The sequence below is a fragment of the Rattus norvegicus genome, chromosome 14 (genome assembly GCF_036323735.1).
Source record: "Rattus norvegicus strain BN/NHsdMcwi chromosome 14, GRCr8, whole genome shotgun sequence".
NCBI lineage: Eukaryota > Metazoa > Chordata > Mammalia > Rodentia > Muridae > Rattus > Rattus norvegicus.
In genome coordinates, this window is record NC_086032.1 from 41,419,855 (window position 1) to 41,435,596 (window position 15,742).

Genomic DNA, 15,742 nt, shown 5'->3' on the forward strand with positions numbered 1-15,742 from the left:
TGTCATGTAAAAAGCGCCAGCAATGAGACCAACCGCTTTGCTATTGTCCAAGTGGAAAGAGCCAAGTTTATTATGAGGACTATATACTCTAGAGACCTCAGACAAGGCATCTCACAGGAGGCTTTTTCATAAAACTAGGCTCTGCTGGTAGTAAGGAGGCCAGTTTGGAGGCAGGCGTTGAGCTGTGCACATCTTCCCACTCCAGCTACCGTCTCCACATCCATCTTTTATTTCATTTTTCCACTTGGCTGAGCCATCCAGAACCTTTTCAATGTATAAAATGGAATATTCTTACCTCAATTCCTCTGCCTACGAGTCCTGTATGGCCGGGATGGACACCTCGAGCCTGGCTTCAGCTTATGCAGACTTCAGTTCCTGCAGCCAGGCCAGTGGCTTCCAGTATAACCCGATAAGGACCACTTTTGGGGCCACGTCCGGCTGCCCGTCCCTCACGCCGGGATCCTGCAGCCTGGGCACCCTCAGGGACCACCAGAGCAGTCCGTACGCCGCAGGTAAGGACCTCCAGCTCTCTCAGCGGAAGAAGCCGCCTTTCGGCTCGTATATAGGAAGTCTTGATTGCATTTGAAAATGGAAATGTGTTTAGTATTTACCAAACGAAATTTGCTTACACAAATGAAAGAATTTATCACGTTAGAAGCGATTGCAGGGAGGGGTAATTCACTTACAGGGTTACACTATCCTAGTCACACCCGAACCGCCAACAAAATTATCTTAAGCTGCCAAAATGATAGGCATAATTTATTTACTTTGCGATGAGACGTAAAGCTTAGAAAATAATTAAATAACAAAGAGTAAAGCTCATTACTGGCGGTGTCTCTCTCGCTTTTTTTTTTTTTTTTTAAAGAACCGACAGCGGCTCACACCTCTTTGGCCGGTCATTTTGATGATCATTTGTTGAATTTAATGTTTATTCTTTTACAGCACTATGCCCCAACTTTCGGGTGGCGTCAAGTTCTGAGAATTGAAAAGTTGCAACAGTGGGAGTGAGTGGTAACTTCGTTCCTGGCTATCTGATATTCCAACTGATGTTTTTGGACTGTTTTTCCTGCTCAATGAACTATGCCCCGTTTGGGGGCCCTCAAATACTCCAACTTGCTATTGCAACCCACCAAAAGGCACTTGGGCTACAAGAACAGGCACAAAGTCACACTCGCGCCCTGTTTCTATATGATACTAATGCTGGGTTTTCTTGACAGGTCGCTGTGACTAAAACCTTCCAGAGGCGTCTGGTGTCGGTAGCCGCTCCTGGGCTAGCTGACTTTGGTCCCCCCCGTTCTGGTTCGGTGGCCCTCCAAATCCTGACTGTTTTGCTCACTCTAGCTTCCTCTGTCACCCTCCAGTTCCATACAAACTCTTCACCGACCACGGTGGCCTCAACGAGAAACGCAAGCAGCGGCGCATCCGCACCACCTTCACAAGCGCGCAGCTCAAAGAGTTGGAGAGGGTCTTCGCTGAGACACACTACCCCGACATCTACACCCGGGAGGAGCTAGCGCTGAAGATCGACCTCACCGAGGCGAGAGTCCAGGTACGGGAGACTGAGTGCGGCCCGCAGTAGTGAGGGGTGGGTGCTGACGCCTACGGTTCCAAAGGGACCCAGGCCCGTCAAAGAAATGGGATTTGGAGTGTTGTGCGCACCACGATGGGGGGTGGGGGCTAGGAACACACACTCTAGGCGATTTATTCACAACCGCAGTGTTTCCCCCCAAAGCAGGGGTCTGGGAGTTTGAATAAACAAGGCTTTTTGGAGAGAAATGTCCGGTGAGAGGAAGATTGCAGACCGTATCTATGTCAGCTTAATTGTCATGATTCGTTTTCCCAGTGCCTCCAAACTCAAGCGCCTTTAAAAACTTAGTGCCGGTGGCACAAGGTGTAAATTCCTAGCAGCCAGGACTGAAACAGAGTCACGAAGGGGTTGTTACTCCATTAGAGTCAGGAACCGCAGCTTACTACACCTAACCTATTGGGAGAAAAGGTGCTTTGCAGAGCTGGTCCCCTAGCCCGGTGCAATGTCGGTGCATGGAAGGTTCTCCTCCGTGGATGGACAGTGGATCAGCTGTGTCACCAAAGTGGACGGCACCCTCCTTCTCCATTTAGACCTGAGGAGCCTAGGAGTAGGTGACACGCCTTTAAGACTACAAAAAAGAAAGGCTTCATTTTTAGGGCCTTCCTGTTATCTTTGTACCTGTCCCTTACGGTGTCATTTCGCTGGCAAGTTCATTTGAGCCCTAGCAAAGTTTCTCAGGGAGAAGGGCAGACTTGTCAGACTGTGGTGCGTCGTGGTGTCAATGGTCCATTCATACAACGAAGTGTGTGTGTGTGTGTGTGTGTGTGTGTGTGTGTGTGTGTGTGTGTGTGTAAACTATCTGAAACGAAGTGGGCCGTCTCAAGCGCCACTTTTGTTTCTGGTTTTGTTCATCCGTTACATCACCTGCCCTCTCTTTGGCAGGTGTGGTTCCAGAACCGTCGGGCCAAGTTTCGAAAGCAGGAGCGCGCCGCCGCCGCAGCCGCCGCCGCAGCCAAAAACGGCTCCTCCGGGAAGAAGTCGGACTCCTCCCGGGATGACGAGAGCAAAGAAGCCAAGAGCACCGATCCCGATAGCACTGGGGGCCCGGGACCCAACCCCAACCCGACCCCCAGCTGCGGGGCAAATGGCGGCGGCGGCGGAGGGCCCAGCCCAGCCGGAGCTCCGGGGGCGGCGGGCCCGGGGGGCCCGGGAGGCGAACCCGGCAAGGGCGGGGCGGCTGCGGCGGCTGCTGCAGCGGCGGCGGCGGCAGCGGCGGCTGCGGCCGCGGCGGCGGGAGGCCTGGCTGCGGCCGGGGGCCCCGGACAAGGCTGGGCTCCCGGCCCGGGCCCTATCACCTCCATCCCGGATTCGCTTGGAGGTCCCTTCGCCAGCGTCTTATCTTCGCTCCAAAGACCCAACGGTGCCAAAGCCGCCTTAGTGAAGAGCAGTATGTTCTGATCTGCGATCCGAGGCGGCGGCGGGCGAGCCCGGGGTCCGGGCTGGCGAGTGGGCGAGTGGGTAGACCCAAGGCTAGTATCGCTGCTGTCAGTGGCTTTTTCCATCGAAGGCCTAAAATGATCGCGATTCGAAAAAACGAGAAAATGACGTCGCTCCCATTTCAACCCCACTTCTATCCCCTATCTCCCCTCCCAACAAAACAAAAACAAAAACAAAACAAAAATTATCCCTGGCTTCGCACCTGCCTCGGGCTGCGCATAGGACAGGGCTCCACCCAAGGGATGTGAGCCTGGACTTCGGGGCACTCTCAGGGGGCTGTGTCTGAGTGACGGGTGTCTGTCTGTCTCGGAGAATGTGTGTCTGTGGCCCCAAGTAAATGATAGGGAGAGATGAGGGTGGCCACAACCAACTCAGTGACTTCTTAGAAAAAAAAATGTTGGAAAGCAGCAACGACATAAAAGCAAAAATGAAATAAATCAAAAAAGTTTAAAAAGATCCAAATGGAAGGAACAATTTGAAAATACAAAGGGGCGAGGGAGGACTGTGTCTGGAGCTGAGGATTTGATCTTGCGAACCCCTAAATTCTCGCGCTCGCGACTGCACAGACTGTCTTGTGGTTCCTCTTTAGGAAAGAGTACTGATGGCTGTCCGGCCCGGTTCCCCTCAGGTCCTTGTGTTCTGGCCACTGCAGAGATGGCTCACTCAGACTGTCCTGGCAGCCAAAGTGACTTTCTGGAGCCCTGCTTGCCTGTCCCCAACTCGCTGGAAACCATCTCGCCATTAGCGCAACTGATCCCCCACACCGTTGCTATGCCCGAACCGAATCTTCGCAGCCGCTTGGCCCTGAAAGATGCCCTGTACAAGAGATACCTTTTCATCCTCAAACTCTGCAAACCGTGTCTCATATTTCACAGCGCTCCTTTTTTCCTCTCCCGCCACCCCCACCGGCATTTTCTTCTTCCACCAGCTTTTATGGAACTTTTTGGCACTGCTTTGCTTTGGAGTCAGTTGCAGCCCACATAGCTGGCTGCAGAGAAATAAATCTACCCGACAAGGGGAAGGCACACACACGTTTGCAGAAAGTGTCTCGGCTCGCGTTTCTGATTGAGTGATCCGAGCTGAACTCATCCTGTAGGGTGGACGGACTGTATATTGATGATTCCTTCTATGCGCAGTTTAGACATCTCTGTTGGGCTTTTTTTTTAATTTTTATTTTAAAAGGCACAAACTATAGATATTAGTTGAATGTTGAGGCTTTAACTTTTCAGTGTCTTTCGACAGCTGTGTTCTGTGACTCAATTGTATCGTGTTACTATCAGTACAGCGTCTCCTCTACGTGACCGTATAATGTTTTTCTCTTCTTGTAGTCTCTATGGTGTGTCTTTATGACGTAATAAGGTTCTCACGGGTTCGATTCCTTTGTGTTTAGAGAGACCAGGTTCAGACAATGGTATATATTTTTGTTATCAGGTGCATGTCTGTCTGATTTCCTTTTCTTCTCCTTTGGACTATGTTTGTGAACATGAGCGTCATAAGTTATGTTTCAGAATTTCAAATTTATTTATACGTGTTATAATGAATGCTTCTATTTAAAGGGGAAATATTTCTACATGTGCATATAGTTTTCCAAGAGTGTACCATTAACTTGATTGTTAATAAAAAAAAAAAGCAAGTCTAAGCAAGTAAACTCTCTGGGCCTTCTCTTGAGTCTTCTTATTTAAATCAGTCTGATCTAAAAGTGTTAAGGGCAGAAGAACTGGTAGTAAGGGCTCAACTTTTTTTGTAGGCTCCTAATTGGTAGACTCGAGCATCCAAATTGAGCCAAGCCTGAATGTTAGTGCTTGGGGAAGAGTGCTTCTGTTCTGCACGAATTTGTTTCTCAGTAGGAACATCAAACAGTAGCATACATAGGATGCTCCTGGTCACTATGGATGGAGTGTTATCTGAGGCAAGATTTGGGAACTGGTGTCTGAAGTAGACTTGAAGGGAAAACTAGGGTTCTGTGTACAGGAACCTGCAGGATTTATAACATCAACTTTGGGTGATCCAGAGTCCCCAGGTCACTGAGAGATATCCCGGTGCCTCCCTCGCTGTGGGCAAGGTGCAGGGCTCCAGGCCCTGCAGGGGCTCGCAGTAATGGTGCACTGAGGAAGTAGTACTAACACCTGAACTTTGGGAGGCACGGGATGTAACAATAGTGATTTGTTTCACTGACTAGGGAGCACACCGGTACAACGCCTATCCTCATTGCCTTTTCAATGGAGGTGAGGGAACACCGAAAGGTTAACCAGCTCAGGAGGCCTTCTGTCCTGGTTGAGGCCTTGATGAACAGTAATGCCAACCCTTGAATGCCAGAGTAGAACTCTAGTTATATTCTTGAATAGTTAACTATTCAAGTGGTTCTGGAAGTGAGGCTCTCAGACCCCAACTATCAGCATCACAGGGATGTGAGTGCACACATTCTTAAATCCCAGAACTCTGAGTGAGGCCCAGTGACAGGTTTCAAACAGCTTTACTAAGATTATGAGAGTTGATGAACTATACTATACTATACTATACTATACTATACTATATTCTGTAAGAAACTCAAATGGAAAGTTAAAAATTCTGAGTATATTGGAAGCCTGTGTGTGTGTGTGTGTGTGTGTGTGTGTGTGTGCGCGCGTGCGTGTTTTCTGATAGCTCTAATGCTCCCCTTTTAGAATAAAGGGGTCATCATCTTGAACTTGTTTGAATCACTTTCTAAGCAGGAATCTTACAGGAGTTTCTCACCCTTCACTTTGTTTTTGGCTTTGCCTTAACAATCAACAATTCAGTCCCCTTACCTGAGGTGTAGCCGTACCTGCCTCTCCTCTAGTCTGAATATAAGCCAGCCGTTGATATGCCTTGAGCCTAGCAGGGCTCCTCACCTTAGCACTCAAACATGGCTTGTGTTTGATGATGCACGTTCATTCAGAACTTGCTAAACTGTGACTGTGAACATAAACTATACTTCCAAGTTTCAAGGATATTTATCCATGGTATAGTGATTCTTTTATTTGAAAGGGAAGCATTGCAAACATTACATGTGCATATAGTTCCCCAAGACAGTCAAAACTTTGGGTCACGCTGAGCTTCTGAGCATCTTGGAAAAGGGCTTTCAAATAGCCTTTGAAAAAAACTCATCTCTAAGTGCCCCTTAGGAAATGTTAAGACTATATTGCTTATAAGCAGTGCCTTTAATTGTTCTGGTCCAAACACCAATGATCACTAGATGTCTTTGGGCTCGGTCTTTGGTTGTAAACTTAGAAGCAAAAAAAGGAAGTTATTGATTAAAGTGTATTTAAAGCTGGTAATATTTTGGCTAGAGGAAGATTATCTTCCCTTCGGCAGTGAGTCCTCCTGGTAAAAATCCTTGGGCCTGAGCAGGGCCAGTGGGACAAGTGCCTTAGAGAAGGCAAAACCAGCAGAAATAAGGAGAAGATGAGAGAGAGAGAAAACAAACAAACAAAACCAAAAATAATAAGGTCAAGTGTGGTGGTCATGCCTGCAAATCTCAGTGCTGGAGGAACAGAGGCAGGAGGATCAGACAGCCTTTGGCATGTGGGTTGGATCCAGTTTGAGTTATATGGGATTGTGTCTCAAAAACCACAGACAGGAAGCATCAAACACAAGAGGAAACATCAAACAGGTAAAGAGCTTTTGGAAAGACCTGGGGAGGCCCTGGAGATCTTTTGAGATGGGAACAGACAGTAGGTAAAGGGCTCCACTTCTTTTCCTAGCTTAGATGACTTTGAGTGTCCTGTGGCTAAGACAAGAAATACTCTGGGGGCTGGTAAGAAAACTCCCACTCCCCAGAAGGACAGCTCCCCAAAGGGTTACATGCGACTCGGGTCACCTCTGCTTCTCTTATAATGACCTAAGAAAGAAATTGTTGGAAGGCAAGGTTTTGATCAGATGAAGTATCGTCCCTGTAATCTGAGGGAGCCTAATGACAGGCAGGACAGGACGCTGTGTCTCTCACACTGTGTCATCTCCTTGGAGTCCCACACAGTGTGAACAAGCTCACTTTCACTTTTCCTCTCCTGTGGAATTTGCATTTTGGCTCATCAAGCCATCCCTTTTCCTGGCAACCCCGAGACCACATGTGACTTCACAAAAGCTTTGTGAACTGGTGCCAGACGGCCATCCTGAAGCCAAGTCTCCTCTAAAACAGTCGGGTCCAGAGGACCCAGGTGCTGCAGCAAACATTAACCCAGCAAACATTATCGCCCACAGCACAAGCCAGGCACTTCTCTGCAGCAACCTCAAACCCTGAGGAAGGCAGTGTACGTATGACAACTGGGAAATGATCCTCCACTCAAGATGGACATTTTTGGAAGGCAAATACCCTAATACTTTTGAGTCTGATTCACCAACTATAAATTTGAATAAATGATACAGATTGAGGGTTGGTAGGGTAATTGAGTAAAATATTACCCAACAGACATCTGGAATGGCAGTCAGTTTTCAGTAGATGATGATGACAATTAGACCACCCCTTAGCCCCCAGGTCCTTCTCTTGATTTTTCTAGCTCAGATCTTGGTTACCAAAAGCCTTCAGGGACATTCAATACTGAAGCATTGGATGGTAACCATGACTACAGTGAACAGTTAACACTCAAACAGGAAAGTCAAAAGGGAACCTGTCAGGTTGCTTTCTCTTCCCAGTAAGGAAAGGAGGTATTTTCAAATAAGTCAACAGCTTGGATATGTAATATAGATATAGATATATGACTAGCTAGATATAGATATTGATATATGATTAGATAGATATAGATATGGGTCTAGATGTAAATTATAAGTGAATGTGCAAAGGTTGGGCCTGGAGAACTTTGACGAAAGAGGTATAACAACAAACTGGACCCATCCAAGGCCTTCCCTCACTATATGTTAGGCGCTGTTTAAAGCTTCCAGGCTTTAATGAATTTAGCTTCCACAATTACTCTACGGGGAAAAGGTCTATTTTTCATTTTTCTTGAGTCACTAAATTGTTAAGTAACATGCCCAGGGTTCGTAGCTTTGCCTGAGGGATCCAGTCCTAACTAGTTTGTCTCTAGAGTTCCTGTTCTTTACAACATGGACAAGAAATGATTCATTTTAGCCCATGAGACTGCATGCTATCAGCGCCAAGAGATCTCTAACGGCAGGTGAATGTTAGAAAGGACAACAGGAAAGGTGGGGTTGTGGTAGGAACTTCCGGTGAGGCCCAAGACCGGAAAGGTAGCAGGCTGGCGAATCCTGGAGGCGGGAGCCAGTTTTCTACTAGGTGACTTAGTCCAGTTACATCTCCATGTAAATGGACAAGACAAGGAGTAGCCAGAGGCAAGGAACAAGACAGGAAAAGAGAGTTCACATTATGAAGCATGGGGAAAAGCATGGGTCCATCAACAGGAATGGACATAACCCCTGTGGATCATTTATCACCATCATGACAGACACATGGCTCCGCTGGAGTCCTTCTTCTTCAGCCTTAATTTCAGGATGGTTGCCCTCAATCCATGTGGCTGTGTAATGATGAGTCATCGTTATACAATAGTGGTTCCCTGGGGGAAAGCAAGGCACCCGCCAGGCAGGTTGGCTAGAATGGGGTTTCCATCACGGTAGCCGTTCTCAATACTCTCAGCTTAACTGGGGCTTTCCTCACTTTGAGATTCATGTGTACTCTACACAGAACATAGGAACAGATTGGTAACCTCTACATGAATTGACTAAATGATGAACTCAGACAATGCAGCTACCACAGTCATTGTCAGCCCTGTGACTTGGTCATCAGTAGAAGTTACAGACACTTGAACTTCATGGCAGAGCTTCTAGCTGTCTTGACATGTGATTTACATTCATTATTATTTAATATTATGAGATGTGTTAGCCTAGTCACTATAACTTAGCACTGAACACGCTGATAAAGAAGAATATACCTTGCTATATCAAAAATGATTTGCATTTTTTGTGGTGTTGGAAACGAAATCCAGAGCCTAGCACATTCTGGGCAAATGTTCTTTACTACTGAGCTACGCCCCAGTTCATTAAAAACATTCTCTGATAACATTAACTCTTTCTCCTCATGTGTCTTTTGTTTCAATCGATTTTCTAATTTACAGTTTTTCAAAACAGCAAAGTTTGTGCATATTTATTGTATACATTTGATACTCTAAAATATGCATACATTATAAGAAGGTTGGTGCTTCAACCTTACTAGCACACTCATAACCTACTTATCCTTTTTTTTTTTTTTTTTTTGAGGTGAGATCAACTAAGGTCTATCCGTTAAAAAGCTTTCAAGAGTACATTCCATTTTTATAAAGTATAGTCATCAAGTCGACCAATAGATTTATTCAATGTTTAGACCAGTGTAACTTAAACTTTATAGTCTTTGTCCAATACCTCCTTTAATCCTTCACACTTCATTTTGTATTTTGCATTGCAGCATGCTGTTTTGACTATAATCATCCTGTCAGGGGGGCCCATGGAGCACGCACGTGCAATACACACACACACACACACACACACACACACACACGGGCTCCTAGCCAACTGATGAGAACAGGGAATTATGTCTCTGGGACCAGAATATGCAATCATTCTACTTTATAGGTAGAAGCACCATCAAAGAAAATTCAGTCGTATCATATGTTACTTCAAAAGATAAAACAGAATAAAACAAGCCCTCAAATCCATTCAAAGGTTGGACTCTCAACCTTTGATTCTTTAACATAGGTCCTTGTTTTGTGGTGACCCCCCAACCATAAAATTATTTCATTGCTGCTTCTTAACTGTGATTTTGCTACTGTTATGAATGGTAATATAAATATCTGGTATTCCAGAAATCCAATATAGGATCCCCAAGAAAAGTTTGTTTGATCTCCAGAGGGGTTGAGATCCAGAGGTTGAGAACTGCTGTTCCCGGTCTTCACATGCTTCTGGCTGGGTGGAGGTCGGAGTTGAAGCAGGGAAGACCCAGATAAGGATCTGGGTGCACCTCGGGATCCTGGGCTTCAACTCTCTATGCCGCATGCTCACAGGAGCCTGACACTCTCCAGAAGCTCAGCAAGGCCCTACAGGAAGAGGACAGTGTTCTCTTCCTCTTCCAAACCCCTGAGATCTGAAGCTATGGAGTCTTGTCCAAGGTCACAGGATTAACAACATGGACACGAGGATGGCACTCAAAGCTTAATCTGCTAACATACTAGCTAAACAGCTTTAAGAACAATATAGGAAAGAAAGTTTGTATCAACCTAGCTGTTTACACACACACACACACACACACACACACACACACACACACACACACACACACACACGTACACATGCATACACTCACACACCCATTCTGAATCTGAAGCTATTTGGGTCATTGAAACGCCCCCAGACCCAGTGCTGTAGCAACAATGTTACTTTAACTATAGATTCATGTCAAAGACCTCCTAGTGGGAAAAGCCAGACATCGCCGGGAATGAATGCTTGCTACATCGGTGTAATTTCATCATGCAACTGAGTGGACTACTGCTTGCTGGATGGCTTCTCGGAGATTTAAGTGTCGGCTTCCAGAACAGGAAGAGCTTGGTGTAAAACTTAATTTTTTTAAGGCGATGGTGATGGGCCACTTTGGACAAAAGAGGAAGACAAACCTGGTTTGCTTGAGACAGAGGATATTGGGCTACCCCCTCCACCCTGCAGGACGTTAAATTTAGTTTCCTTGTGTGGGCGGGGGTGGGGGTATGGATACCCACAGAAGCTAGAAGATGGCATTCAGAGCCTTCTCTCCAGCCCAGATACAGTGTTTTAAACTGCGCATGTGTGTCACATGCTGTCTTAGCCATTTTGTATGTGCTTGGCTGAGGCAGTTCTTCAAGCATCCTGAATGCAGACGTCGTTGCTCTAGTTTACAGATGTGGATGAAGGGCATTCTGGAGATAGAAAAGAACTACTCGATCCAGACTTCAAAGTGGACAAGGACCAGGACTGAGTTCCAAGCCCTCTGGACACTTTGACACCGAAGTCCCAACAGAGGAGCCTCCCAGGTTAAGAGGAGTCGTTGCCTAGAACACAGTGCTGCCTTTAGCTCATGCCTCTGGAAACTGTTGTCAAAGGCAGAGAGAGAGAGAGAGAGAGAGAGAGAGAGAGAGAGAGAGAGAGAGAGAGAGAGAGAGAGAGAGAGAGAGATGCCTTGGCATTTTCTTAAAGCATGGAGATTTTATAGTGTAAGAATCAGACTTAGTTAAAAATACAGACTCAAGCAAAGGGCTCAAGCAAGAAAATCTCTTGGTTTTCTTCCTTATCACTGATCACCTGTGGCCATAATTCACATACATCTTTCTGCCTTAGTTTTAAGTTAGGCCACCATAATGTAGGACAGAGAGGATAGCAAAAACCTCATTTTTCTTTCACTATAAGTAAGTTATCTCTCTTTTGATAGTAGAAAGGATGTATTGTCCTTCAATATTATTTTAAAATATTGAGAGACATTCATAATCATGTAACCTTTGCTGTATATCATAGGTTTCCTCCTAGCTTTATTGTTGAATTCCAGAGACTTATTAAAATATCTGGACATTTTAACAGTCCTGGACCACATATTAGGACATTTTTTTGCACAGAAACTCCTCGTAGGGGTGATTGTTGCCTTTATTTGAAGGAAAAAATTCACACCCAGACTTAAAAGCCTTTTCAAAATGTCTTCCTAGTTGAAAAGTTTCATCATGCCCAATGTAACAGAAGCAGGCCTGGCCTTGGAAAGTCCTCAAAAGACTAAAGTTTTACACACATTCATTAGCAGAAATCAAAGGACTTCACTTTGAAGGTTGTTTTCGTGTATCCTACATGGCCTTGGAGAAGCGGAGTGTGAAGCTACCTGAGAAACCAGGAGTGCCTCCAGGAGTGGATTTCTTGGTGACCATAGCTGCATCTTTCTGTTGACTTGGGATTCTTCAGTTTGTATTCTGTGATGCTCCTATGCTGGTTCATGTACTTGTACAAAGCTTCCTCCTCGCCTTGTAAAGCGCTAGGCTAATGATTCTCAACCTCTGGGTCACGACTCATTTTGGGGAGACCACAGGGGTCACATATCAGATATCCTGCATATTGGTACTTAAAATTGGTAACAGTAGCAAAGCACATCAGATACTATGTTACAGTTCATAATGGTAGCACAATTACAGTCATGAAGTAGCATCACAAATTATTTTATGGTTGATGGTCACCACAGCATGAGGAGCTGTTTCGAAGTGTGGCAGCATTAGGAAGGTTGAAAAGCAGAGGCGATGCTAGTGCACAGTCCTCCAAGTGATTACATATTCAAGAGACCTTTGTTCTCTCATGCAGTTCACAGATCCTAAATCCTATTCACGAATCAACCATTGCTGGCTGAGCCCATGACTGGGTGTGGCTAGGGCAACAGAGCCGGGCAGTCCAGATAGGAGTGCACTTAGGTAATAACAGTGTATGTAGTATTCGGTCTTAGGACGGAATGCCGGGCAGTATAGTGTTAGGTTTGATCAAGATTAGCTTCTCTGCCAGTCACAGAGTTTGGAATAAACAATTTTTTAAAAATCTGAATAATTCAGGGATTCAAACATGTACATAGGTGAGATGTACACAGGGTACAAATCTTAAATGATTGAAATGAACTGTCCCCACCTCCAAAGTCTGTAGTATTTGCAGCCTTCGTCTCCTTCAGTCAATGCCTTGATCTCAGTAATTGAGAGGCAAAGCCCAGGAAGATGAGCTTGAGGTCAGTGTGGGTTACCTAGTTACTGAGTTACCTAGTGACTGTGTCCCAGGATAAAAACAGTCTGTCTTCTGTCTCTCTTCATTTATCCACATGTCCCTGACCACCCCCTCGTGTGTGTGTGTGTGTGTGTGTGTGTGTGTGTGTGTGTGTGTGTGTGTGTGTGTACAGAGAACTATAAATTACTTAAAAGCTGACTCAATAGTATTGTCATTGAAGTCCATAATCACTTTGGACCACCAGTAGAAAGATATCTGTTTAATATTTTTATTCCCCTGGAGGCAAAGTTTTGATATCTCCATCAAAACTCATCATGAAATTTAATCTTCACTGTGTGGTTTTAAGAGTGTGGAACACTTAATCTGCTACATTTGGTGACAGGGCCTTTGGGCGGTTATTAATACTTATGGAGGCCATAGGGTGGGGTCCCCTCGTTCAATTGGACTATGGCTCCATCAGAGGAAGAAGCAGCTAAGACACAATTTGTTCTGCCTTGTCGTGGGTTCCCTGGGTTCCCCAAGACTCTGCAGAGTTTACACCAGCAAGAAGGACCTCACCGGCTGCTGCTGCCCGGTCATGAACTTCCCAGCCTTTAGAAGCATGAGCCAAGAAAACATGCATTCTATACATACTGCCAATCTCTGGCATTCAATAACAGTGACAGGATAGTTACAGAAGAAAGACAGATACTCATGGGTAAGCACAAGGGCTAGACTTTGTGCCGACATGACTAGATTTAGAATCACCTAGGAGACACATCTCTGGATGTGTCTGTGAGGGTGTTTCCGGGAAAGTTTAATCAAGAAAAAAGACTTACCCTGAGCCACTCCTCCTTGTAGTCTGGATGGCTGACTGAATAAAAGCAGGGAAGTAAGCAAGAAAACCGGTAGAGTGCTCGAAGCATCTTCCCTTCCTGATCTCACACGAACTTCGACTTCACAGTGCTACCTGCTAGAGCATACTGTGCCCGCACCAGAATAAACTCTTCCCTTCTCAGGCTCTGTTTGTCAGTGATGTTTGTCAAAGCCTGAGAAAAGGAATTGATACATGTAGGCTTTGATCTTTCTGTTTTCTTTTTGCTATTTTTTAAATTTTATTCTTCTTGGATATTTTATGTATTTACATTTCAAATGTTATCCCCTTTCCTCCCTCTCCCAAGCACCATCCCCCTCTCCGTGCTTCTATGAGGATGCTCCCATTCCCATTCACCCACTCCAACCTCAATGCCCTGGCATTCCCCTACCTTAGGAAACGAGCCTTCACAGGACCAAGGGCTTGTCCTCCTATTGATGCTGGACAATGCCATCCTCTGCTACATATGTGACTGGAGCCATGGATCCCTCAATGTATACTCATTGGTTGGTGGTTTAGTCCCTGGGAGCTCTGGAGAGGTCTGGATGGTTGAAATTGTTGTTCTTCCTATGGGGTTGCAAACCCCTTCAGCTTCTTCCGTCTTTTCTCTAACTCTCCCATTGGGGTCCCCTTGTTCAGTCAAATGGTTGGCTGCAAGCGTCCTCATCTGTATATCAGTAGGGCTTTGGCAGAGCCTCTCAGGGGACACCCACATCTGGCTCCTGTCAGCAAGCACTTCTTGCCAAGAGTTTGGTGGCTGCCGATGGGATGAATCCCCTGGTGGGGCAGTTTCTGGATGACCTTTTCTTCAGTCCCTGTCCACTCTTTGTCCCTGTTTTTCCTCATGTGAGTATTTTGTTTTCCCTTCTAAGAAGGACTGAAGCATCCACATGTTGGTCTTCCTTCTTCTTGAGCTTCATATGATCTGAATTTTTTCTTAGGTATTCCAAGCTTTTGAGCTAATATCCACTTATCAGTGATTGCATACAATGTGTGTTCTTTTGTGACTGGGTTACCTCAGTCAGGATGATATTTTCTAGTTCCATCCATTTCCCTAAGAATTTCATGAAGTCATTGTTTTTAATAGCTGAGTGGTACTCCATTGTATAAATGAACCACATTTTCTGTACCCATTCCTCTGTTGAGGGACATCTGAGTTCTTTCCAGCTTCTGGCTATTATAAACAAGGCTGCTATGAACACAGTGGAGCATATGTCCTTGTTACATGTTGGAGCATCTTTTAGGTGTATGCCCAGGAGTGGTATAGCTGAGTCCTCAGGTAATACTATGTCCAATTTTCTTAGGAACCACCAGACTGATTTCCAGAGTGGTTGTGCCAGCTTGTAATCCCACAAACAATGGAGGAATGTTCCTCTTTCTCCACATCCTCACCAACATTGGATGTTACCTGAGTTTATGATCTTAGCCATTCTGATTGGTGTGAAGTGGAATCTCAGGGTAGTTTTGATTTGCATTTCCCTGGGAACTAAGGATGTTGACCCAGAAATGAACCCATACACTTATGGTCACTTGGTCATTGACAAAGGAGCTATAACTATCCAGTGGAAAAAAAGACAGTATTTTCAACAAATGGTGCTGGTTTAACTGGAGGTCAGCATGTAGAAGAATGTCAATCGATCCATTCTTATCGCCCTGTACAAAGCTCAACTCCAAGTGGATCAAAGCCACATAAAACCAGATACACTGAGACTAATAGAAGAGAAAGTGGGGAAGAGTCTCAAACACATAGGCATAGGGGAAAATTTCCTGAACAGAACACCAATGGTTTATGCTCTAAGACCAAGAATTGACAAATGGGACCTCATAAAACTGCAAAGCTTCTGTAAGGCAAGGGACAAAACAGCAACTAACAGATTGGGAAAAGGTCTTTATCAATCCTACATGTGATAGAGGGCTAATATCCAATATGTATGAAGAACTCAAGAAGTTAGACTCCAGAGAGTCAAATAACCCTATTAAAAATGAGGTACAGAGATAAACAAAGAATTCTCAACTGAGGAATACCAAATAGCTAAGAAGACTTTGATTTTTTAAAGCCTACTTTTATAAGGGTTCGTAAATGCTTTAGCCTCCCTTCTAGCCCACCACCCACCAGGGATAGTGAAAAGGAAAGGCTAACAGGGCAAAGGGGGGAT

At 45.3% G+C, this 15,742-nt stretch overlaps 1 protein-coding gene across 2 annotated transcripts; it reads left to right on the forward strand.

The window, feature by feature from the left end:
- The first annotated feature begins 156 nt into the window (after positions 1-156).
- Phox2b (paired-like homeobox 2b) lies at positions 157-4,673 on the forward strand. Of its 2 annotated transcripts, NM_001427246.1 has the most exons (3): positions 157-512; positions 1,362-1,549; positions 2,471-4,661. In NM_001427246.1, the coding sequence occupies exons 1-3, from the start codon at positions 272-274 to the stop codon at positions 2,984-2,986; spliced, it is 945 nt and encodes a 314-aa protein (NP_001414175.1). In that variant the 5' UTR covers positions 157-271; the 3' UTR covers positions 2,987-4,661. The 2 variants fall into 2 exon arrangements, with proteins under 2 accessions (NP_001414175.1, XP_063129503.1); XM_063273433.1 differs by lacking the exons at positions 157-512; positions 1,362-1,549 and adding an exon at positions 1,998-2,135 and having other exon boundaries at positions 2,471-4,673.
- The last annotated feature ends 11,069 nt before the right edge of the window (positions 4,674-15,742 follow it).